Below are 25,306 nucleotides of genomic sequence, written 5' to 3' on the forward strand. Positions count from 1 at the left end.
TTCACAACACTGCCTCCTAGAGAGCTGGGGAAGCTATTTACCCGATTATGTGCTTGGTTTTGTGTGTGTGTGTGTGTGTGTGTGTGTGTGTGTGTGTGTGTTTAGTTTTTTTGTTTTTCTTGTTTTGGTGTTTTAACATTCCCGTGTAAAATCATTTAGATTACATCAAATTTCCAACCTCATCCCCTCAGAATCAGCTGGTCTTTTCCGCTCCTATCTCAGCCTGTTGTAGGCAGAAAGCGGTGGGTAAGTCTCGACAAACGCTTGTTTCATGAAACACGTCACCAAAGTTGAGGTGTATGTCAAGTTTGCAGCTGCATTCCACTTAGCTCCTCCAGTTTCAGACTCTTTGTGCATAGCCACTGACACACCCTGTCATGGATAATGAATAGAGTCCTTTTCAAGTGTAGTTAACCTGCAAGATGTAATCTCTGCTGTGGAAAAGCTCTGTTGCTTAAAGTTTAATTTATCTACTTAGGGAAACTTCACACACCTGTGTTAAACTATAAATGCATTTTCTCTTATATTATTTCTCCATCTTCAGCAGGACATAATTCGGTTCCTAAGGTTTAATTAACTACAATATAATTTAGTTTGGTGTTGTTGTTACACGCTAAAAAAGAAAACTAAAAATACATTTTTATTGTGTTGAGTCTACAGTAGCAGACTTAAATATAAAGCTCATATTTAGGTTGAAGGAGCTTTAGAACTTTAACTCTTTCCCCTGCGGACTACAGGTCTGCTTCCAGAACAAAACAAAAACGTTATCAGCTTATCAGTGATACCTTTGAAAACCCCAGAACTCATTCTATAATATATATACATATAGTATATTTACTACAAACCACTTAGCTCTTGTTTTACCTTCTGTACAAGTGTGAAGAATCCAATTTGGACAAGCGATTCATTTTTTAATATATGTAAAGAAACAGTTATGACTGGTTAGTCAGAATAATCCACAGACACAAACGTGACCCCTTTTTCAACCTGTTGCAAATAAAGTGAAAGTGGAGTGTCTCAGTAATGTTCCCAGACAGGAAACACACTGTTGAAACTTAGTGTCAGTTTTCAGTTCACAGATGCACCTAAAAACAGTAAGTGGTGTTTTATATTATAGCATATCTGTTAGTTCGTGATTTATTGATGTAGACAGGGAAACTCACACAGACAAAATAGTAAGATATAGAGTGGCACTAGGTTCTGTACCAGGACCAATACTTTTCACATTTTTCATGCTTCCAGACATGGCCAGCACTTGGTGTCTCAGGAGGGCAATGCTGTCCCACCCTGGACAGCTCCTGTTCAACCTCATGCCCTCTGGTAGGAGGTATAGGTGTTTAAAGTCACCTTTTTTTCCCTAAGCCATCAGAACATTGAACAATAAGGCCAGTGATTGGACATAGTGAGCCTCACTCACCACCCCCTACCTGTTAATATTCAGTACAATTTTCACACAAACACCAGCATAAACATGGCACAGTATACAATAACACCCACAACATGGCTGTTGCAAAAATAAAGGAATCTTTACCTTTATCTTTACAGCACTGTAACCTGACTGAGCCATTGATACAAGTCATGATGGATCCTTTTTTCATGATGTTTGCACCCAATTTATGTCGCAGCTGAAATCAATGCTGATCAGATCAATAGCACTGTGAGATGCTGCACTGATTGATTTGGTATCAATCAGATATCAAGTAAATAGAGGGTCAGTGTTGCCGATACCATACCTTTAACTAATAAAAGCATGATTTTTATTTTCCACATTAATTAGTTAACACAATAAAACACACTTTTCAGCTTTTCATGTATTTGGAAACTGGGTTTTTTGAAGACGTGGAATGTAAATGTGTCTGTCTTTAAAGTACTATATTTATTTATAGCATTATCAACTATAAATAAAATAGATGTGACAGTCAACACAAAAGGTTCAGACAGATTTCATAGTGCCATTGAGCTATATTTTTTGTTTCCAAAGAAAATAATTTATTTAACATAATTCACTGGGCTACATACTGAACTCAGAGGGTAGAAACAACATATCGATTTCATCACAGTAGTATCAACTGGACACCAGTACACGAGTCCACTTCTACAGACCAGACAACAATTTCCCAGTCATCTGTTCTCCAGTTTTGGTAAGCCCATGCTGACCGTAGCCTCAGTATCCTGTTCGTAGCTGACAGGAGTAGCACCTGGTGTGGTCTTCTGCTGCTGTAGCTCCTCTGCTGCAAGGTTTAGAGATGCTCTTCTGAATACTTTGGTTGTAACAAGTCGTCATTTCAGTTATTGTTGCCTTCCTGTCAGCTCAAAGCAGTCTGGCCATTCTCTTCTGACCTCTGGCATCAACAAAGCATTTTTTACCAGAGAACTGCCACTCACTGGATTTTTTTTTTTTCCAGACCATTATCTGTAAACCTTAGATAATCCCAGTAGATCGGCAGTTTCTGAAATACTCAGACCAGTCTATCTGGCACCCACAAATATGCCATGTTCAAAGTCACTTAAATAACTTTTCTTTCCTATTGTGATGCTCGCTTTTCATTAATGAGCAGTTGATGATGTGTTACTAATAAAGTTGTGGGTGAGCATATAAAATAGAAAATAAAGACCTCATTGCATCCCATTAGAGTAGATCTCTCTCTGAGTGCAGGCACATTTGTGGTTCCAAAGCAGAAACTGAGTCATAGACTGCATTGAGGACACTGGTCTTATGCTGCGGTGCTATATAAATGCAACTGAATTAATTGGAATTTTTTATTTTCTCTGCAATTACGGGAATCCACCGTTTAACATAAAAATACATTTTCCATGTCCTGATCTTTGACAGTGCACTTTGAGGTGTGGTACAAATCAAGATAGTACAGTAGTATGGATGTTAATCATGTCTGCATCAATAATTGAGCGATAACTGTAGACATCAGTTAGGAGTGTGTGACTGCAAACAACACAAGCAGAGTCACAGTTTGATGACGCTCCTTCTTCACAATAATTTGTCTCTTTGCTGGCTCAGCCAATATTAGCACAAAACATTATAAAGATCTATTTATAAAAAGCCAGGCAACTTTCTCATCTATTTTAAGGTCTCTGTGACTCAACTGTTTCGTCATAATCTACCTCAATAATGTGCGTTACAATTTGGGTGTGCAGCCAGAAGTATGTAAATATTTATGGTTGACGGGCTGAGATGTGATTGTTGACAGTGTCTCAGAGTTAGAAGCCTACATTCACTGTGGTGTTGCCAAGTGTCAACTACAGTTCGAGTTGCTTTTCAGACACTGTCATGGAGGAAGGAGTGTCCGGCTTGTCAACAAAAGAAATGCGTCACTGCTCTCATGTGAAACCTGAAAAGTAGGTTTCATGAGTGCGTGGTATGTGATTCTAGGTAGTCAGTCGAGTCATATTTTTACCGGAGCAAGTGATTGCTGCATTATGAGCTACATATAGCTACTGAAGGCACTTTGATTGAGGTGTCATATTATAGATATTTTTCAAATTAATATTTCCTGATACGTTAAAGTAGTTTTTGAAGGTTTACACCAGAGTTTTTTCTGGACTTGTTTATGGTGTTTTTCTGCTTTTTCAATGAAGATAAGATTCCTTAACTGAAATTTATAAAGACCAAAGTGTTTGTACCTCCAGGTTTCATCTAACACAGGTATTTTTCTCTCAGCAATGAATTTCAGGTAAGAAGATTAGGTAAGCATTAAAACATTTGTGTGGAGCTCTTTTCTTTGACTTGAAGATTTTACATTGTATGGACACACTGGTTGCAAATTAGAGCTGTTGAAAAACAGTCATGACATGAGGTGATATCTGTCGTATCGTTGGCAAAAAGACAAATAAGCCTAATTTGAATGGTGTGAATGGTTCGCTTTTTTATATCCTGTTCCCTGAATGCTTTGTGTATTCTGTAGCGTGTTATGACACTTTGGAGCTAAATTTAAATAATGAAAAAAGGCATAATTATTTGAAAAGTACTTGGACAAACCTAATACAGGCTTATAATTTTGATTCCTTTCAAAGATATTTCATATGTATCTGCTTCTGTCTTTGATAACAGGATTCTTTACGTATTTTGTTTCTTAAAATGTCTTATCCATATATATTTTTTAAACAGGTTACAACTTCTCACTCACTCTCTCTCACTCTTAGTTTATTAAAATTGTTAATGAAACTTAATTAATTCACTAACCAGCTTTTGAACAAGATATTTAACATAATGTGAAAAACCTGTCCTGGCAAGCAGGTTTAAGGTGTCACTTTAGTTGTGTTTGTACAGTTTGTGTTGCCGCGGAGAGTAATCATAAAGAGCAAAAGTAATGACGTCCTCAGGTACAGTCAGAAGCACAGCTAAATCATCTGTCATCATCAATCTAGCTGATGATCTTAAAGCTATTCACAAGGAAGAGCATAGGGAAGAAAACTTAACTTAATTCCAATCTTTTCTATAACAAGTACATTGATTTTCCCTTAACAACGAATGAAAGAAATGACGTATTGGAGGTGCAGTTGCGCAATTTGAACGCTTGGTGTCAGTATTGTCCCAAATCGGGCATGCTCTGTGGGATGTAAACACTCCGGTAGGCCGCCGTCTGTCTCAGCTCCGCAGACATTTGTGTACACGTATTACGGCTGCATGGGCTGGACCCAAGAGTCAATGGGAACGAGCTAACTTAACGCTGGCTAGCTTTCAAGTGGAAACCGATCTAGGCTATCTTGGGTAACATATGTACTTGGGTGAACCGTGTGAAAACCTGTCGTTTTCTCATAGTATCAGGACTAGCACACTTTCGTGCATGGGAAGCAGGCGACGTCTGCTGCGGGTGGCTAAAAACGGTTCAAGGTAAATGATGTTCTTGCTATTTTCGGGCTATGTCTAAATACTGGAACGATCAGTAAGTCGTAAAATCTTAGTTCTCACCCGTGACTGTTAACGTGAACAGTGTGACATTACTTTAAAGTAAAGCAGATTATCTTTACTTAACTCAAAAACTGCGGTTTAGTATTAGCGTGTATCACGGCTTGTTGGCGCTGTTGCTTGTGTTAAATGTTTGCTGTTGATCTCCAAACTACTTTATAAAGGACTCGGGCTATCGCCTGGAACAAAAAAACAAAACCTAGAAAACACTTCATCCTTTAATAAGCAGTGTATTTATTCTTGCAGAGTAGTGTCTGTTAAAGTCGCATTTATTCAACATGTAACCTCCTGTAGTGTTGTCCGACGCGTCGACTTTAGAGCCTTCTGGAAGACAGAGTGTGCATACTGTTGCATTTGATGCTAGATCTCCATTTCGTCATTTCACAACATCAGCAAGCCATAAAAGGAATCGGGAGTTCGGCGTCTAATGCATCTGTACTCAGCTTCCCCCGTCCCCTAACGTGTTTTTGATAGGTGAACAATATTATGTGTGTGTCAGTAGACTAAGCAAAGGATTTAAACTGCTCAGCAGTAGTGTTGGCTGTGTTGCAGCCAAGCATATGCGTCAGTCCAGCTGCAAAGAAGTGACTTGCAAGTTGCAACAGCTCTCAGAGTAGAGATCAAGCGGACTTTTAACCCACCAGAAGTTATTATAACAGGAAGAAACTTCACCAGACCGAATTAAAGTGTATTTCATTCGTACTTTAAATTCCTAAAGGAATTTAAACTGATCTAAATGTATAATATTGCCAGACTAATGACCTAAAACAGTGCATTATATTGAGGGATGCACAGACTGTGTAACATGGGGCTTATACAGATTTTTTTTTTTTTTTTTAGTTTAATATAGAATCTGCCAATTCACAAAAGTCATCTCAGGGCTCTACATTTGGTGACGGGAAGACCATGCAATATTAGAGTGAGAACCGCTACGATCAGAGATGTCCTATGAGCAGCACTTGAAAATGGCGGGGAGGAAGAACTCTCTGTCAACAGGAAGAATTTACCAGCAGATCCAGGCTTAGTGAGGAAGGGCTATCTACCTTAACTGTTCAGAGAAGGAGAAGAGAGATGACAAACAAACTATGTGAGAGAGAAGAGAAAAGTTGCTAATATCACTATGATCATTTGGCCAGGTGGAAATTGATGTGACACAAAGGATAAATATCAGCTATCAATGTCATTTTATTTGCCAATATGCCAGTATCAGTGTTATTTATCATCGTGATAATTATCGTTTCCTCTACCTGTACTTAGCTCATCATTTCACTGAAATAATCAGTTTCAATACACATTTACCTCAGATTAGCATTTATTTTTTTGTTGTAGCTTGAGCCACAGTGCATCGATGAACAACTTTGGTTCATGTGGTGTCAATTGCCAAATTCCCAACAAACACATAACAACTTCTCACACTTTTTGTATGTCAGTGAGTCAAATCCGTGAACCCAGGGGACATGAAGCTTCAAGAACTTTCCTGTGACCCCCGTATTTAAGAGTCTTTGGAGAACATGGATCAAGGAGTTACAATAAATCGTGTGTGACTAAGCGAAGCAGAGGATGATCGTGTTATGTACTCGCCACCTACACTCTATGTATGTGTCTTTGGCTGAACAAGAAAAAAGTACATTTGAATCTATTTTTGGTCATTTTACACAGAATAACAGTGGTTTTCTCCCTCAGAGAACTTATTGCCAACAACTAGTACTGAAAACAAGAAGTAACATTTAACTTGTCATGAGACGAAAAGCCAAGCTGTAATTATTACTGTAAACAATGTGTCAGGTCTGTTTATATTAGCATGTGGCCTGTGAGAAATATTATAACTGCAGTACCTAACTGAATGCATCCAGTTTAGCCTGTGATTTCAACCCTGTGGTGCATCAAAGCAAAGATAATACCTACAAATACAATCACCAGTAATGCATTACATTATTTGTGTAGCATAGAAAGAAAATCCTAAAAGCCACAAATCAGTAATGCTGTCACTTCAGTGTAGTTTCAGTGTTTTGATCCCCCCAGCCACCATTTTCCCCCTTGTGAGTTTTTTTCTTCTTCCCCACAATTTCACTAACGTGTTTATGTTACCCTCATTTATTTAATAAGTATGATCAGGCGGATTCAACTTATATTTATATTATATTTAGTGTATATTTATATAAAAAAGCAAGACAAAAAGGCCTTATAGTTAATGTTTTAGATTGGCTGTAGCTGTTTCTCCCAGTGAATAAACCATCCATGGCTGAAATTTAAGTACTGGTATTATATAAAATAAGCTGCTGCCAGCACATATGATTTCCCACACTACTGTAATGCTAGATTTTTGTGGGCCAAATGTAGCTCTCATTATGTGGGTGCACGCTGAAGAATAGCCTTCAGCAAGACCATTGAAATTCCGATGCTACACTGGGAAAATCTGCACTTGTGTGTGTGAAGTCAAAGGCCTTCCCACCTCAGAGTGTGTGTCTGTGTGTGTTATTATAAGTCAGGCCTGCGTTTTAACACCCTCACAAAGCACATGGACATTTTTTTTCCTCTGAGACTAGAGTCTCTGATGCTCAGCCAGACAAATTTGATGTAATTCCCCTCCTAGAAATGGGAACACGAAAGCCGAGTGACTGTAAATATCTTCTTGACTGAAACTTCAAGCTTTACATTTAGCTAAGAGTTCTGAGAGTTGTCTGTTAGGTGTTGTTCATTTTGAGTAAAGACAGTAAAAGCTTCTGCCTTTGCGGTCTTTCTCAGTTCCCCATGAAGTTATTCCCTAACGCCTTCTTCTGGCCTTTCTGTGGGTTTCATTAGCTATGCACACTGCATCTCAGGGCCCCTTTGAGTTCTTTGGCAAACAAAAGAAGCAACAATCTCTGTATCCAGGATTTATAGAGAGGCCTTGCTGCAGTTGGCGTGCCTTGTTGGAAGGAATGTCTCCTAAGGCCACCTGGACATTGGCATCTGTCTAAGCATGTCCTGTCGTGAGATGATTACATTTTAGTTGCTACTCTCAGAATGCTTGTATATCCTGACAGAAACATCTAATATAAAATACACTAGGATTTGTTTTTGAGCTTTACTTTTTTCAGTGATTCTCATTATTAATGAGATTCACCATTTGGCTGGGTTATAGGAATCCACCAGTGCATGTAAGGAAATAACATGGGTTTTACCCAATGTAAATCGCTGACGTTTGTCTGACATCAGCCAGGTTTTACATCAGTTTTGAAAAGGCTAGATGTTCTCTTTACACATTTAGTGTATATGGTCATCTTTTCTCTTCCCATGTAGTTTTGAAGTTAGTCTTTACGTTCTTCTATTTCAGTGATGCACAAAGCTTTGAGTTAAAAGAAACCTCCATGCAAGATAAAACCTAGAGAGGTCCTTTTCTCAGGATCAGTTAATGATTCCCTGACAGTTTAAGTTTTCACAAAGAATATGCAATTTGTTAAGATGTTCTTTTAATAACGTCCATCTTTATGGTAGTTATTTTTTTAATTTGGCTGTAATTCAAATATTTATCATGATTTTCCAATCAGTGAGCAGTGCTGCCAATGCTTTGTTTTGTAATTGAATGAATGAATTGATTGGACTCTAAGCTTCATTTTGCTGATTGTTTGATTGATTGCTGAAATGGGCTGAGTAAAATCTGACAGAGACCTTTCACTGCTCACATCAGTTGGTGCTGGTGTTAGTAACTCGTTCTATGCAGGTCTCAACAACTGTTGAAAGTTGTTCTGTGAGTGCTGGACTGACTGGAAAAAGCTTAGCGGTAGATGTAAAGGCCAGTGGTCTTTATGGTCATGCAAACTGTCATTTTTAGTAGGATTTCACAAATCAAATGGAGATGAATTCGTTGATGCACTCATGGTTTATTTATAGTAAATGGTTAATATTCTACCTGCCTTGTTCTCTGCTCCTCTTTTTAACTAAACCTTCATGTGTTTGTGGGAGTGCGCTCATTACACAGACCTTTGCTGCTTTTGTCTTGTTTTTCTGCAAGGTTAATGTTACCCTCTGTGTGTTCGGATGTCTTTTTGTTCTCCATCCATGTTGACTTAATGCAGAGACACTGTAGAGCTGCAGAATGAGGATTTGTTTGTTTAGCTCTGTTGTCATATCGCTGATGAAGGTCAGTAAACGTGTCCCCCACGGTGACAGGTCAGCAGCTGGGTGGTGTTATGAAAATAGTAAACTTGGTGTATTAACTTCCTGTTTCTCTCTGTTCCAGAATAGACTTGGCACAGGCCCCTGTTTATATTAGATGCTATATCTTTTATGACAAAGTAAAGCATCTTTGTTTTTCTAGATGTTTCATATTCAGTGGGATAAATCATATTTTTTTTTAGTCATACAGAATAGAGATGCTAAACTATGCGTAAACAGCTTAGTGAACCAGCAAAGTCCAGTCGCCTTCTTTTCAAGCTCCTTAGACTACCATGACCTGGATGACTGAGGACCTACACAGATGATACTGAATGAGCAAGGGTTTGTGCAGTTTTAGGGAGACAGTATTCATTGTTGCCCAAAGAGGGAAAATTAATAAACAAAATAATAAGATTGCAGACAGTGCCATAGGAGGCGCTGCAGAGAGGGCATTACATTTCTAAGCTGACACAGTTGTGTTAGAGATGGCAGTTTGAGCCAATAGCCCGATAGTGTAATATGTACAGGCTGTTGTGTCCTTAATTTTGCATTGTGTATGTTTTCTTTGCATATTGTTCATGGTCTTTGTTTGTTTTTTGGATGATTGAGTTTATAATAATGGTTGATTAATGGGTTCCAAAGTGAAAGTGTTACTGTCAGTCAGTGCTGTAGTTAGTCTCTCAGATGGTGAGTTGTTTTTGTTTTTGTAATCTTTGCATTGTAGTTGTGCTTCTGTTAGTGAGATGACTGCTCGATGTCATATACATTAAGTTTGTGGTGAAATGAGGCTGAAAAAGAACTGTTCTGTTTCCTATTAAGATCTGTTACTTCAGATTTGCATTTCACGTCACTGGTATCCAAAGCTCAATGACATCAAATCATTTCATAGTGAAGATATTATATTAAAGGATGGTTTCTTATGTTGTCACAAAGTCTGGCTGTTTCTTTTGACAGGAGGAAAAAAAGCTTAGCTAAGACACTTTCAGTGTGCACCATAGTTCATTCCTATCACCACACTTACCACAAATTGTCCCTCCTCCTATGGTGTGATACTAGATACAGAGAAATTAGTCATCTTTTTCAGGGTAGTTTTTGAAATGATTGGTTTCCTGTCAGGTCTCCGTATCCAGACATCCTGTCGGAGTGAAGGTGAAGTTAAAAACTGTTTCTCAGGTGTGAGGTGAATTTCTTTCTGCTGAGCACAGAGATATGCTTCCTGCTGTAATCTTGTTTCACTTGAAGGAAGCCGGTCGTTTGTGGAGCACTTTGACCCCTGCTCAGTTTGATCAGCATATGACTAAAGGACCGTGCGTCGTTGAGTCGATCAAAGGTTCATAAGAGTGGAATACTTTTTGCGTTGGATTTGAAATATTTAAGCTGTCCTTTTTAATGAAGGCATGCTGGATTTCCTCACGGAAAGCAGCTGTAGTTTGGATTGTTTGGAGTAGCAGGTAGGAGTGGATTTAAGATGACCTGCATTCATTTTTATGCTGCTATTTGATGGTTGTTCTTTTTTTCTTCTTTTTTCAAGTATAGTCTGTCTTTATGATAATAGATTATCAGTTTCCAAGTGTTGCTTTGAGCCATTCTTCATGCTGCAGTCAGTAGTGTCCAGTGAAACGGAGACAGTATTGTCGCCCATTATACTGGTGTGGCATGTAGTGCACAAAAATCCCTTCCTCAGTAAACCTGAAATGTCAGATATGACTAAAAAGAATGGACGGTACTTCTGCATTAGTAATGTTTACAGATAAAGAAAGCAGTATCTTTATTTTAAAGTGATTTATTGTTCTTATTTCCTACACCATATATATTTTTATTCTCTGACTGGTTTCATGATTTATACTTCAAAATAATCATTAATCTTTTCATGCACTGACTTGAAGCAGCTCCTCAGTTTTAGCTCCTGTCCTTTGAAGGTTACCTCCACTTTAAATGGATAAATGGTGTTTGGCTGCCCCTCACAAACAGGAGTGAGCTGCTGTGTTCACAGCCAAACTGACTGAAACTGAACATTTGTCTCGTAGGGATTACTTGCACATGTACTGACCTCATTATTTAAAACTTGGACCTTTTTTAATATGAGCATCAACCATTGTAACAGCACATATTGCATATATGCAAGTAAAAGCATAATGTTCCTCCTATAAAGTAAATAAAATCCACAGAACATCATTTTAAGAACCTCCAGAATTGTGACAGAATTATTTTAATCCTGTCCTTAGTCAACACGCCTTTACTGGAATACGAGCAAGTCATTTAAAGTATTGATCGTGGTATCAGAAAGAGACAGATTTGTTTGCCAATGCTGACTTTGTAAACTAAGCAGGTGTATCGATCCAGCTGACACTGACTCCTGGCGCTGCTTCCAACAAAGCTGATAATGTAGCACTAAAGGCTGCTGGGATGTATTGATATTCTATCAGGAGGAAGATGTTTTGATAAATATTTAATTCTTTGTAAATGGGGGCTTCATATAAGTGACTGGAAGTGATGTTAAATGGTGTAGTTCGTACTAGGATGTGGTTAGTGAAAGTGTTTAATACTGTAATTGTGATGAAACTGAGAGATATCAGAAGGCTTGGGCTCATGCTTCTCATCTTCTGCAGGTGGCGACAGACAAGGTTGCTGGTAAGCTGAGTTCTACTCTCTCATGGGTGAAGAACTCGGTGTCCCACACGGTCAGTCAGATGGCTAGCCAGGTGGCCACGCCCACATCCTTGCAGACCACTGCTACCTCCTCCTCCACCTCTTTGTCCTCGCCTGGCCTCTCCCCATCCTCGCCGGCCCAGCTCAGTCCTGATGATGTGGAGCTACTTGCCAAGCTCGAGGAGCAGAACAGGTAAGCTTCCCGTGCGAACTGACTCATGTTTGATTTCAGGTTGCGTGGCACAGGGTAGACTGTATTGAACCATTCTTTGAGACAGTTTGTGATGTAGTTACACAGGGGTGGAGAATACAGTCTGACTGTTTTGGAGACAGTTGGAACTGGTTTTTGAACATTGAGACCTTACAGAGACACAAAGTTAATTTCCTCTGGACAATGTAGACTATAACCTCTGTTTGCTAGTCATGAAGCACAATCCTTTGGCAAGATTCTGCACCCAAAGTTGCTCACCAATGCTTCCATCGAAATAAGAATGTGTGTGAATGTCGGTGTAAAAGAGAAAAAAAAGTGCTTGTACAACCGAATGGTGTAAATGAGGCCTGTTTTGCAACACTGTATAACACTCGAATGCTCAAATAGAGCAGAAAAGCACTGTATAAGAACCATTCTATTTACCATTTACCAAGATTATAATGGCATGTGACATGTGAGCAATACTCACTGACCATCTAAGGTAAACTTTGCTAATAGTAGTATTAACTATGAAGTAAGATTTTAGAAAGTTGATAGTAGGGCTGGGGAGTATATTATAAGTATATTGATATGTATTAAAATTAGGCATAGGGTAAATAGATAAAATTCTTTATATAGTGCTGTTCAAGAACAAAAGTCACAAAGTGATTTAAAATTTAAAAGGGGTCTGATAATACTCTTTACAGTATGCTGAATTTAATTTTATGGCGTTTTGAGAAAGGTTAACTTGTGTAAAGCTGTGCCAGCATTTATATTATGCTTCTTTTACTCTCCATAGTGCTTGCCCATACGCTTTCTTTCTGTGCTCTGCAAGCAAACCTGGTAAGAACCTCATTAGAGTCTTCCCAAAGCTATTTTAGCCAGAGCCAAAGAGAAAATCACCGGCATTGCAATGACTTTTTTTTTTAAACTGGCAGGCTGTGAGGCTTACCACTTAAGCATGTGTATCATAGCCGGACATGGGCCTGTCTGTCTGTCATGGTTCATCTCCACTACTTCAGTATTATCTTTTGGAGCTTTTTAATGACATTAATTCATAGCTGTACGGTTAAATGCCCATTCTAACCCAAAAAGGGCAATGTGGAAGCCCAGATTGCACCTGTGAACGATGGTTTGTTGATTTGTTGAAACAACACAAGCAAAAAGTACCGCAGAGTCAGCATACACTGTTTGGATTTAGTTGTGCATGTCATCATGTATTTATGGTATAGCCGCATGGAGAAAGTGAAACATTCACTGGAATCACATTTACTGAGTATTGTTATTTTATTGATCTTAAATAGATTTACCAGAAAGTCTTACTAAGCTTCAGGGATATTCCAGTAGCTCGTGACTGAGAAACTTGCGGCTTAATATGACCTATGAAATTATTTTTTTTTTGTGTGTGTTCTGGTCACAGTTTATTTTAATAGTGTGATAAATCACACATGACTTTAAGTACCATCTGATCATGTATTCAGCTAAGTAGAAAATACCGGTATTGTATGCCACTATTCAGTCTGAAAATACATGAATATGAGCTTTTTGGTCCATGTTTCAGAGCTCTAGTTGATGGAATAGAACCTCCGTATGACCCAGTCTAGCTCACAATGTTCTAAATGTAAGTGCTAATGGACTAAACCCAGACTGTGACAAGTGCACTGAGGGAATACTCATGCTCCTGTTAAAAAATGGGAAGCAGGTTTTGATGGATGATGTAAAAACGAACTCATTATTCTATGCAGTTTGTTCTTGTCAGCAGCAGGCACACTGAAATGTGCAAATGTTGTAGGGCATCAGCTTCCTGTACACCCCAGACAAGTTTAACTTCCTCAGGAAGTACAGTTGTTTCTGGTCTGGTTTTGTTCTGCTGGTGTTTACAATAATATACTCAAAATTGCAAGTGAAAAAATTCTTTATTCTTATTGGTGCAAATACTATCTAAGATAAGCCATAACCTAATTTAATCATATAGTCATTAAAATTGTTTTCTGAGTGGTTAATTATTTAGACCTTATTGAAAATCTTAAATCCACAAAACCTTTGTCTTATTATGTTGTATTTGGGCAGTTGCGCACACCTCTCTTATTACCGTCACAGAATCATTTTGCAGATCCTACAAATTTATCTTTTGCTACACATGCAGAAACACGTTAGTGATGTTCAGATTGCAAACTAGCCACCTTTAGATGAAAGAGGGTAAAGTATTGATGGAATAAAAGTAAACACTCAGTAGTTAGTCAGGTTCTAGTCTGTTAACATTTAGGTGCTTTAATAATGACTTCTTCTCCCATAAATGCAAGATTTTTCTGTTGCTTTTGATATAATATAGCTGATAGATATCTGAATATGAGTATAAAGATTCTTTAGGAATAGGCAAGATTTCTATTTTCATTTTTACTCTCAGAATTTGGGGTGGTTGAAGGTAGGAGGTTAAAGGTACATGGGGAGAACAAACGAGGAATGCATTGAAACCTTCTCTTATCCATATAAGACAATTAGGTTATTGTTATTATTATTATTATTATTATTATTATTATTATTATTATTTATAGTCAGAACTGTAAACATTACCAGAAGTCTTTTCAGGATATCAGCTGGCTCCACCTAAAGCTGAAACACTGTTCCTCTGAAGCTACGTTATCAGAAGATTGGGTCTGATAAGTTTGTTAGGGCCTAAATATTCAACTTAAATGTAATCAAATATTTAACTATTCAGATCGTGCCCTGCCCCTCCCCCTGGGAAAGGCTCCAGTCTGCTTTGAATAGTATCATACTGCTTTGCAAAGAACAGCTTGCTCTCATGGTGCAGGCACCATGTGTTCTAAAGAGAGTGAAGTGAAGAAAGTAAGAGACCGTCTGTTGCTTCTTTCTCTCTACGTCATCATTTTATATGGAAATGTAACCAGCTTCACAGTGCAAGCTTTAATTCATGTACTTGATTTTGACTCAGCTCACTGGGTGAAGCTTCCATTGAGTCCACCAAACCACTCACAAAAATTATATTCAGATAATCTCGAAAGTTTCTTAGTTTGTTGTTGGCCGTTTTGTTGTTTCAGGGTGCGGAATATTCCAGGGGTGAAGGTTTCCCAGCATGTAGACTCTGAATGGCAATTTTCCCTCTGGTTGACTCACATACTGTACCCATATTCGTGCAGTCTGTACTGCTAGGTAAACCGTAAACGGCTCACATGGCTGAAGCAATGTCCATTAAACATTGAAATGAAGACTATGGTCTCTTTGGGAGTGTTTTTTTTCCTGTGCTGGTTCCTCATTTAGATTCGATCAGATAAACAGTTCTTGCAACAAGATCCAGAATTTGATAAGGACTCTCAAAGCCACAACAGAGCATGTCTAGTTGTGGATGGGTTTATTGAAATATTGGATCAGTGAGAGAAGACTATAGTGTGCAGTCCCCGAGGTTCTCATTGTTCACGTCAGATAAAAGTACTGTTAGAGGATGACGCAACTATTCTCTAAAGCCAGCTTTGTGAATTCTTTCCCTGCTGTAGATCTCTCCCATGGATAGTACACTCTGTGTCAGCATAGAAACCAAGTGTGCCACTCGGATTGTGTCACAGCAAAGCTCTGTTGAATGCAGCGGTCATTGACTCATCGGTAACGCCTACCACAGCTCCTGCCCTATAATGCCAAGTGACATTTGTTTAGGCAAGATCAAAAATAATCAGAGACATGTTCTTCATAATGTCCTTTATAAAGTTCAAACCACATCCATATCTATTGAATAACATTTTTCAATCACAGAGCTCAAGTTCGTCTAACCTTTGACCCTTCCTTCACTTCACAATGCCCGTTTAGTGTCTTTATTTTGCTGCGAAATCCTAACGCAACCCTAATACACAAATCTTGTCATTTTGTCACTTAGGTGTTAATAAGATAGGTGCAACGGCAGGCAGGAGGACTTAGTTACAGATACTGTGACGCGGCCTGTAGTTGTTTATCAGGTGCATGTGTTTGGGGAGCCCTTTGTACCCTTCAGAGCAGATAAAAGTCCGAAGCGTTGGTTCAGTGGTGTCACACAGTCGAGGAAATCCTGCACTGTTGCCTTCAATTTGTTAATGAGACTTGCCAGAATTCCTGAATTCTTAGAAAACTGAGACATGTAGAGTACATCATGAGTTTATCTTGGTAAGTTTGCAGTATTTCATTAGTTATTTTCTTGAAAATTGTGGGCATGACGCACTTTTTTCCCGCCTGTCACTTTATTTAGAATATGTTTTTGTCACTAAAATATTAGCTACAAGTTCGTTATATTCAGAAGGCTTTGGTTTTGTATTTCGCTGTTAGTGAGTTATTAGCAGAGCTGTAAGTATATTTAGGCTCATGTTTAACACTTTTTCTGAGTCACTGTTTTTGATCATTTGACTGAATTGCTTGAAAAACGGGTAGTTCCTGTGAAACTTTAGCTCTCTCTTTAGCTCGGTGTCAAAGCCGAATACAAGTAAAGAGAGACTCTGTTCTGTCGGGGGCCGTCCGTTTCACTCCCTCCCACACAACCCAAATTTGGCTGTAACCCTAGCCATTCTGTTAGCGCACTCAGTGACATCACAGGCTCCACTGGAGAGGCCCCGTCCTTTTTCCGAGATCAGGTGTCTGAGCCTTTGTTTGTGTGACATAAGCTCTTTGGTGCCACGCAGGTTGGCAGTCACCGCGTTTTTTCTCCACACGCTGATCTTTGATCGGGTCACTTTGTGAGTGAAAGACTGATAAGACTGATGAAGTGTGTGATAAACGTGGCACACGGGCTTTTTTGCGCTACTTGACATGCTGAGCACATATGAAAGAAATGAATGATATTAACAAAATGAGTCAGAAAATATTTTACTGACCTTTACAGCTTATTTTCAACCACTTACAGTTGCAGCCATTAGATTTTAAATAAATGTCATCTCTCTCTCTCTCACTCAACAGAAGTGTTTTAAACCCTTTTTTGGTCAGCTTTCAGTCTGATTCAGCATTAACCTGTGAGATTTGGCTCATATTGCTCAAGAATATAAATGCTAGGTCATAGCATTTACCTGATTCTCTTATGTGGCCACAAGCTGTGGGTAGGGACTAGAAGAATTAGACTGAGGATACAAGTGGCAGGAGTAGCTTCCTCCAAAGAGTGTCCATCCTTAGAAAGAGGTTGAGGGACTCAAAGTAGAGCCACTGCTTGTCCACATCAAAAAGATCCAGCTGCATAGGATTTCCCCCTAGCTTGGGTGTTTGGGACACGTCCAGCCAGAAGAAGACAGGCTTTCAATGCCTTGGTGCATCCCTAGAAGGAAGAAAGTCTATGCATTTCTACTCAACCGCTGGCCTTTGACCCAGATCTGAATAAAGGGAAGACGGTTATTATGTGTCAAAACAGTAGCTGTTACACTAGTGTAAATAATAATCCTCAAAAGAATGCATATGATTTAAACTAGCTAAGTAAGTATTTCCATTTACTATATTTTTACAGTCCTTTCTTTCTTTCCTTTTTTTTTTTTTTAGGGTTTTTTTTGTTTTAGTTTTGTTTTTAGCTTTCATATAACATCTCATGCACCTGTCAAGTTGAAAGTTCTATCTATATCCACACAGCTTTCATTCAAACTGTGTTTTGCATTTGCATAGTGTTTTGGAAAATGATCTCACTATGGTCTGGGTTTCCCTGAAGATGTGAAATTGTACTTTGCCTGGTAAATGGGATGTCTGATGGACAGACATTGACAAAGTCACAGTATAATGTAGTTGTGTCTCTGCACAGTTTCTTAAATGTTCACAGTATATCTCACCTCTCACCTTCTCTAAAGGCTACTGGAGACAGACAGCAAGTCGCTGCGCTCCATGAATGGCTCCAGGCGAAACAGTGGCTCATCCCTGGTGTCCAGTTCCTCCGCCTCATCCAACCTCTCCCACCTGGAGGAGGACTCATGGATCCTGTGGGGGCGAATTGTCAATGAATGGGAGGAAGTGCGCAAGAAGAAAGAGAAGCAGCTTAAGGTGAGACTTGTGCACATGACTACCTGTGAGGTGACGGCTGATCATATGCAGACCTGCTTAAGAGCTTATTCAGCCTGGGCTATTTTACTAGCTTACAAATAGACATCTGATGCCTTGAAGACAAGGTTAAGAGCCTTCTCTCAGCTGCTCCTTTACTCACACGGGGTCACCAAAACAAATAGCTGTGCATATTTGATTTAGTAGAATTTGTTGCCATTCCTCGCAAAACACCAAAGGGATTTGCGTCTCCTTCTAGTCTCAAACCTGTATAAACCTCTACACACTTAAAGACAAAACTCCATGACATTTATTCTAGGTTGCAAAAAAGGGTCCAATGATGCTGCTGTTTCTGCATTGAAATTGTTTAACTTAACATATTTCAAATCATGGCTGATTTGTTTTGTTGTTATTATAATTGTATTTATAATTTTTTGCTGCCATTTGAATCTCCCTGGCTCAAATGTTACAAAGGCCCAGTTTGTGTGACTGTTTACTTGGTCCAGTGATAATTTTAAGGCTATCTCTGTCCTCAGTGACCCTGCGGGGTTGCCCTTGAACTTGTTATTTCAGACGTTGATATTTGACGCTAATTTTAGCTTGCTTGTTTCTACAGTTACTCTGTTAAGCCCCGTAATAATCCTGTGCCCAGACAGTGGCAGTGGCAGTCTGATTTAAACTGCACAAAGACTGTGGACATACACAGTGATTGTTGTTTGTTGTGTAAAACTGTGCCAGGTGTGTGTTGGACCACCTGATTGTAGCCACAAGTCTGGGATAGTGGTGACTCAGCAGAAAGCCTGATGTGTCCTGATGTTAAACGACTCAGTGCAGCTGCAACAGATTGAAAGTTACTGGGGATCTACAGTTGGTGCTTTTTATCTTTATGCACTGACTGCTGTTAATGGAAGTTTTGTTGAATTCTCCTCCAACTGAAGGCTTCTTTGGGTCATTTAGGAAAACTGACAACCAGTAGCTGTGCCAGAACAGCTAGGTGCTCAGCATTTATAGTCATACGTTTGTTATAACCATAGAGACTTCAAGCCCATTTATTTTTGTTACTTAGATGACTGACACAGAGAAATATTTTACTGTAAAGTTTCTGTTAATTAAAATAATCATGCAAAAGACTAATGTCTTCTGTAGGGACGGAGTTTCTGTTGTTCTTGTTGCTGAATGTTTAAATGGGGAAGTGCTGGGAAGGAGCTGTGAACATACACAGTGTTATTATGTAATTTAACAGAAGTAGTCATCATTGCATGGGTGCAACTAGCCTAGGATATTAATCACAGTTGCTGAGGCCTCCGCAAAATTGCTGTTTTCTTCCGCTCTGCTTACAAGAAACACAGTTTCTGTTGCACGAAGGAAGAAACGTACATTTTTTCTGCCCTTGTCAGCAAAATCCCTGATGTGTTCACCATTCTAATACTTTGTATTTCATATGTAATGTTCAAAGACCCTCTGCTCTTGAGTAGTTCTTGTGACTCATAAGGCAGCTTTCGTTCAACAGTCAAGGTTTGAGACTGTGATGCATTGTTTCAGTCCAGAACAAAGCTTGGTTTGTCTTATCTGACCTCTAAGAGGGGAGAGGGGTCCCCTGCTGAAAGCATGTGTGGGTGGACCTCTGCTCCAGATGCACCCTGGACTGACCAGATGCATGCAGACACCGCACACAGACAGACATACACAACCACACACTCACTCACATGGCCGCATAGCAGGAAAAATGACTGTTCCCTGTCAGCACAGGAAATTGCTTAATCAAATTGTATCAGCAGTAGTTTATGGAAATAAATCACTCTACAGAATGTATCACTGACAAGATTATGTTTGGCAGTGGAAACTGTATTATTATAAAAGATGCACAGTGTGCTGAAGTGGAAAAAGAAATATTAGGCTTTGAGGCATACCCATGGTTTAATCCTGTTTAAGATGCAGGTGCAGGTCTCTGATGTTTTTCTCCACGGAAGGGTTTGGTGTTTTTCTTTCTGCCGTTCACATTCAGAGCTGAAAAAAGAATCCCAAATGTGCATTTAGGTTCCCATGGATTCATTTTACATTGTCATGGTTTCCCCTACCATTAAACTCATGAAGCCAGTCCACTGCCTCTCTGGGGAGATGTTTTTATGATAAACTGTTCAGTGTGGGAAAAAAAACAACCTTTTGCGATCCATTTGTGGTTCGAAGTGTCTACTGAAGGGGAAACCAGCACTGATATGGATTCCTCCCAGTTGAGTGGAAATAAGTAAGTCATCATTTTTCTGCACTGCTAATACAGTGCAGCGGTATAAAGGTGTTTCAAATGAATGAATAGAGTTGCGGAGCTCTTAGTATTTTTTTCACTTGTACTCCGGCAGCTTTTTTTCACATTACAAAAAGTGAAGAAGTGCAGACTTTTTAGGAAAAAAAAGTTATTTATTAGCATCAGCATATTTCTCCTGTTTTGGCTTCCCTTCATTGGCTTCCTGTTAAATCCAGAATTGAATTCAAAATCCTGCTTCTCACATACAAGGTCTTAAATAATCAGGCCCCCTTAATGACCTTATAGTGCCATATCACCCTATTAGAGCAGCGGTCCCCAACCCCCGGGCCTCGGACCGGTACCGGTCCGTGAGTCATTTGGTGCCGGGCCGCGAGAGTTGAGGCTCAGGTGTGAAATGTATGGTTTTCAGGGTTTTTATAGGTTTTCAGCGTTATTTTGTTATCGTTTTTATCGTTAACTCAGTTTTCCTGGGTCTTTTCACGTGTGTTATGAATAAATCTTTTTTTCGGTACCGGCACTAGTTTTATTTTGTTGTATTTATCCGCGACACCTTATTGCCGGTCCATGAAAATATTGTCGGGCATAAACTGGTCCGTGGTGCAAAAAAGGTTGGGGACCGCTGTATTAGAGCACTTCGCTCTCGCTCTGCAGGCCTACTTGTTGTTCCTAGAGTATTTAAAAGTAGAATGGGAGGCAGAGCCTTCAGTTTTCAGGCCCCTCTTCTGTGGAACCAGCTTCCAGTTTGGATTCGGGAGACAGACACTATCTCTACTTTCAAGATTAGGCTTCAAACTTTCCTTTTTGCTAAAGCATATAGTTAGGGCTGGACCAGGTGACCCTGAATCCTCCCTTAGTTATGCTGCAATAGACGTAGGCTGTCGGGGATTCCCATGATGCATTGAGTTTTTCCTTTCCAGTCACCTTTCTCACTCACTATGTGTTAATAGACCTCTCTGCATCGAATCATATCTGTTATTAATCACTGTCTCTCTTCCAAAGCATGTCTTTCATCCTGTTTTCCTTCTTTCACCCCAACCGGTCGCAGCAGATGGCCGCCGCTCCCTGAGCCTGGTTCTGCCGGAGGTTTCTTCCTGTTAAAAGGGAGTTTTTCCTTCCCACTGTCGCCAAAGTGCTTGCTCATAGGGGGTCATATGATTGTTGGGTTTTTCTCTGTATTTATTATTGTGCGATCTACTGTACAATATAAAGCGCCTTGAGGCGACTTTTGTTGCGATTTGGCGCTATATAAATAAAATTGAATTGAAATTAATTGAGCTGCATGCTCTAGCTGCATGACTACATTATTTAAGGGAGATCCACAGTGATGCTATTTATTTGAACTTTTACTCTTTGTATACCAACTGTCCGCACTACTGCTGCATTTGAGGGCACCGAAAACAGACTTCAGAAAGTCTTAATTAACTTAGATGAGGAGAAGTGGTCGCCTTTCCTTCTCCATGGTGTCCTCTGGCAATCATAGGAAGTTTCATCTTGTTGGTCCAAGCAAACAAATTACTGGGTTACTTTTCACCATTGTTGTTCTTTCTCCATGGTATTTTTAACTAGTGACCAACACTGTTTATTTTATTTTTTTTACACTACCACGTGTATGCCTGTGTACGCGAATGCTGGATTTCCACTAATGAATTAGAAACTCATTGGCCTGATGAGCCTGAGCTGACCCTCTGACAGGCCTGTGCACTAAAGATTTTAACTATTTTAACCTGCAACTGATACATTTGCGTTATTAGACTGCAGTTCCCATGAAAAGATTTTTGACACATACAAAAAACATAATTTTGATGTATCCTTTATTGATCCCCGTGGGGAAATTCCTCTTTGCATTTAACCCATTCACTCAGTGAAGCAGTGGGCAGCCATTGGGCACCCGGGGAGCAGTGTGTAGGGACGGTAACTTGCTCAGGTGCCTCAGGGTAGCTGTTCAGGGGAGTCGAACCCCCGACCTTCCGATCATGGGGCCATCACTCTACCTACTGAGCTATCCCTGCCCCATGAAGATCATAAAGAAGTTAAAAAAGGATTGAAAAACAAGGTGCTATAAGTTGGTACTATTTTATCTGTTTAACTAATATCCATACACTTACCTGGCCCAAACAAGGTAGTGCAAGTCCTGCATGAGAGGATGAGAACAAGGCTAAACATGATTGCTTGCTCTCCTGCTGGTATAGATCCACGTTTCTTGGAATAAGGAATTAAACTTCTAAATGATATGATTTTCTGGTGAATGGTTATTTGATGTGCATTCATTGCCACGTTTGTGTGACTGGGTATTATTTCTGACACTATCATAAAACCTGAACAGAGAACAAAACTGTGTTTTTCATTTTAAAAAGTTGTTGCCTACACCCTGCAGAATACTTTGAGAACATCAAGAAAATATCTACTCTTTTATTTCTCTACAGGATCTTGTTAGAAAAGGGATTCCTCATCATTTTCGAGCTATAGTGTGGCAGCTGTTGTGTAATGCCCAGAATATGCCCATCAAGGATCAGTACTCAGAATTATTAAAGATGACTTCACCCTGCGAGAAGCTCATACGCAGAGACATCGCTCGCACTTATCCTGAGCACGAGTTCTTCAAGGAGAAAGACAGCTTGGGTCAGGAAGTGCTCTTCAATGTCATGAAGGTGCGTCTTCTGTGGTGTCTAAGAAACCTGTTTGCATGCAGATAAAGCGATAAGTCTTGTGTTCCAGTAACAAAAACTGGTATTTGGTTTTAAGGTGGTTTAGTAAAGAAAAAGAGAGAAATCTGATCTTCAGTGAGACTCCTGTAAAGATAATCTCTGTTACCTTAGGCATATTCTTTGGTGGACCGTGAGGTTGGCTATTGTCAGGGAAGTGCATTCATTGTGGGTCTGCTGCTCATGCAGGTAATGATTGTATTCTCCACACATCCTCACACACACACACACTGTAACACAAACGTCCAGCTAGTAATTTGATCACTATCATAATATTTTTCTAGATGCCTGAAGAGGAAGCATTCTGCGTGTTTGTGAAGCTGATGCAGGACTACAGATTACGAGAACTCTTCAAACCCAGCATGGCTGAGCTGGGACTCTGCATGTATCAGTTTGAGTACATGATCCAGGTAGACACCTCATAGCTTGGGGAGTAACACTTTGCCAACATGTAAGCTTCAACAATAGTGAGTCTGATTGTTATTTTTTTCACAGGAGCAACTCCCAGAGCTTCATATACATTTCCAAGCTCAGAGCTTTCATACCTCCATGTATGCCTCTTCTTGGTTCCTCACCATCTTCCTCACCTCCTTCCCTTTGCCCGTTGCCACGAGGATCTTTGACATCTTCATGTGTGAGGTCAGTTAAAGCAAACTGTGGCTGAATGATAAGCTCTGTAAACCTGTATGAACCAGTATGTTGAAAACGTTATCGTTCTGTCATTCTCTTTACTGAGCTTGCAATTTACACCTGTGTTCACATTCTTACAGCACTGGCTTCTTCTGTTTTCTTTTTTCTTTAAACTTCTGCTTGCTTGTAGTTTTTGCGATCTAAAAGAGGAACTAAAACGGCTGGTTTCTGCCAGTGTATGAACTGAGGGGGTGCACCAAGGCCCAGGATTGATTTTGAACTGTGACTCATGCAAGGCTACTCTAGTAAAGCCTGTGAATAAAAACGTTGAGCTGGAAATGAGTGCAATAGGTCCACTTGGAAATGAGCCACCATTATATCAAAATGTGTAATCTGAAAAGGGTTTGGGGGTTATATCTAAAGCTGCTGTTATTGTAAGTCACTGTGAACTAATAGCCCCCCCCCCTCAAAAAAACAGAGTCTGTGCTTAAATGTCAAGAGTATTTATTTAGAGATGATTTCAGGCCAGAACACTTATTCTACAGCTTTAAGAATAGTTAGGTAAAGTCAGCTGTCAAAAAAAGTTATCCATTAGCGCCACCTGTTGGACAAAATTAAGCACTGCGGTTATAGTCACCTTTAGCAGTGTGACTTTTTTTTTTCTCTAAATCACAATCACTCAGGCTGTTTATACTCAGTCCACTGTAAAATAAATTTGACAGCACACTAAGTATTATTTCATGCTCATTACTGGTGGTTTGTTTCTTCAGGGCCTGGAGATTGTTTTCCGTGTGGGGCTCGCCATCCTACAGATGAACCAGGCGGAACTCATTCAGCTCGACATGGAGGGAATGTTACAGGTGAATCACCAGCAGCACTTCCAGGGGAGAAACCTCCATCACTCTGTTAACGTGCAACCTCCCATCTCGTCCCAGTTTGTGGGCATGCTGACGTTTAGTGCGGTCCTTTGAGGTCAGAGAAGCTTGTGACTAAAACATGCATTCTGGTGTGACATTTATCCCCGCTTTCTTTATGTGCTTCAGCACTTTCAGAAGGTCATCCCACACCAGTTGGACAGTGGACCAGATAAGGTCATCCAGGCTGCTTATCAAGTTAAATACAACGCCAAGAAGATGAAAAAGTAAACGCAGCAGACATTTCATAACTTCCTTTTTCAGAGATTGTTTTGTTTGTTTTTTGCTGTGATTGTTTTTTCATTGTTCCTCTTTTACAGTTGAACCCCCTTTTTGTTTTTTTGTTTTTAAACTGTTGCATAACTTTAGACAAAATTTCTCAGTCAGCGCTGCAGCAAATTGACTGCTAATTTTTGAATGCTGCAAATTCAAAATTTTGGAAAAATTTAGAATTAATTTATAAGAGGATCATTTGCCCCAAACAAGATTTAGTTGATACCCAGAGTTTTCCAGAGTTTCCATTTGTAATGGTGTCTCTTTAAAGAAATGTATATCTTTTTTAGAAGCAATAAAATATATAAGACAAAAGGAAAGGGGATTGTATCCCTTATTGATACATGGAAATCCATTTCCAACAAACTCTTCTCAAAAAGATAAAAGCTCACCATAAAATGCAATAAATTAATTTAAAGATTAAGTGAATACTGTTCCGTTTCCCTCTAAACAACACAAAGTAGCATATGTCTTAACTTTAGAAACTCCCTGTTATGATTTTAAGTTACAAACTGTTAAAAGACAATCACTGTCTTATGCTTTTAATGCAACATTAAATAGAAATTCAAAAATGATAGCAATTTAGGTGTTTGTTTGTTTTTTTTTTTTAAATATTCATGGCTGCTCTTTTTCTATCAG

The 25,306-nt window shown here is 39.4% G+C and overlaps 2 protein-coding genes across 7 annotated transcripts in view; one reads left to right on the plus strand and one right to left on the minus strand.

Moving 5' to 3' along the window:
* The first annotated feature begins 4,576 nt into the window (after window positions 1–4,576).
* The window catches only part of evi5b (ecotropic viral integration site 5b), a 44,394-nt gene continuing 23,664 nt past the window's right edge, over window positions 4,577–25,306 (plus strand). For 3 of the 6 annotated variants that reach the window (XM_013270743.3, XM_019351760.2, XM_013270746.3), the window contains exons 1-9: window positions 4,578–4,849; window positions 11,671–11,903; window positions 17,699–17,888; window positions 22,572–22,796; window positions 22,965–23,039; window positions 23,135–23,260; window positions 23,346–23,489; window positions 24,251–24,340; window positions 24,524–24,621. In XM_013270743.3, the coding sequence (XP_013126197.1) occupies window positions 11,752–11,903; window positions 17,699–17,888; window positions 22,572–22,796; window positions 22,965–23,039; window positions 23,135–23,260; window positions 23,346–23,489; window positions 24,251–24,340; window positions 24,524–24,621 (1,100 nt within the window). In that variant the 5' untranslated portion in view covers window positions 4,578–4,849; window positions 11,671–11,751. Of the gene's footprint in view, window positions 4,850–11,670; window positions 11,904–15,894; window positions 16,050–17,698; window positions 17,889–22,571; window positions 22,797–22,964; window positions 23,040–23,134; window positions 23,261–23,345; window positions 23,490–24,250; window positions 24,341–24,523; window positions 24,622–25,306 lie in introns of those variants that run through there. The other 3 variants (XM_025902824.1, XM_019351761.2, XM_013270745.3) reach the window with 3 other exon arrangements.
* The window catches only part of lg23h1orf146 (linkage group 23 C1orf146 homolog), a 69,161-nt gene continuing 61,749 nt past the window's right edge, over window positions 17,895–25,306 (minus strand). Inside the window, exon 6 of the mRNA XM_025902826.1 lies at window positions 17,895–19,892. Coding sequence (XP_025758611.1) covers window positions 19,813–19,892 — 80 coding nt within the window. The 3' untranslated portion in view covers window positions 17,895–19,812. The remainder of the gene's footprint in view (window positions 19,893–25,306) is intronic.

This window comes from Oreochromis niloticus, linkage group LG23 (genome assembly GCF_001858045.2).
Source record: "Oreochromis niloticus isolate F11D_XX linkage group LG23, O_niloticus_UMD_NMBU, whole genome shotgun sequence".
Taxonomy (NCBI): Eukaryota; Metazoa; Chordata; class Actinopteri; order Cichliformes; family Cichlidae; genus Oreochromis; species Oreochromis niloticus.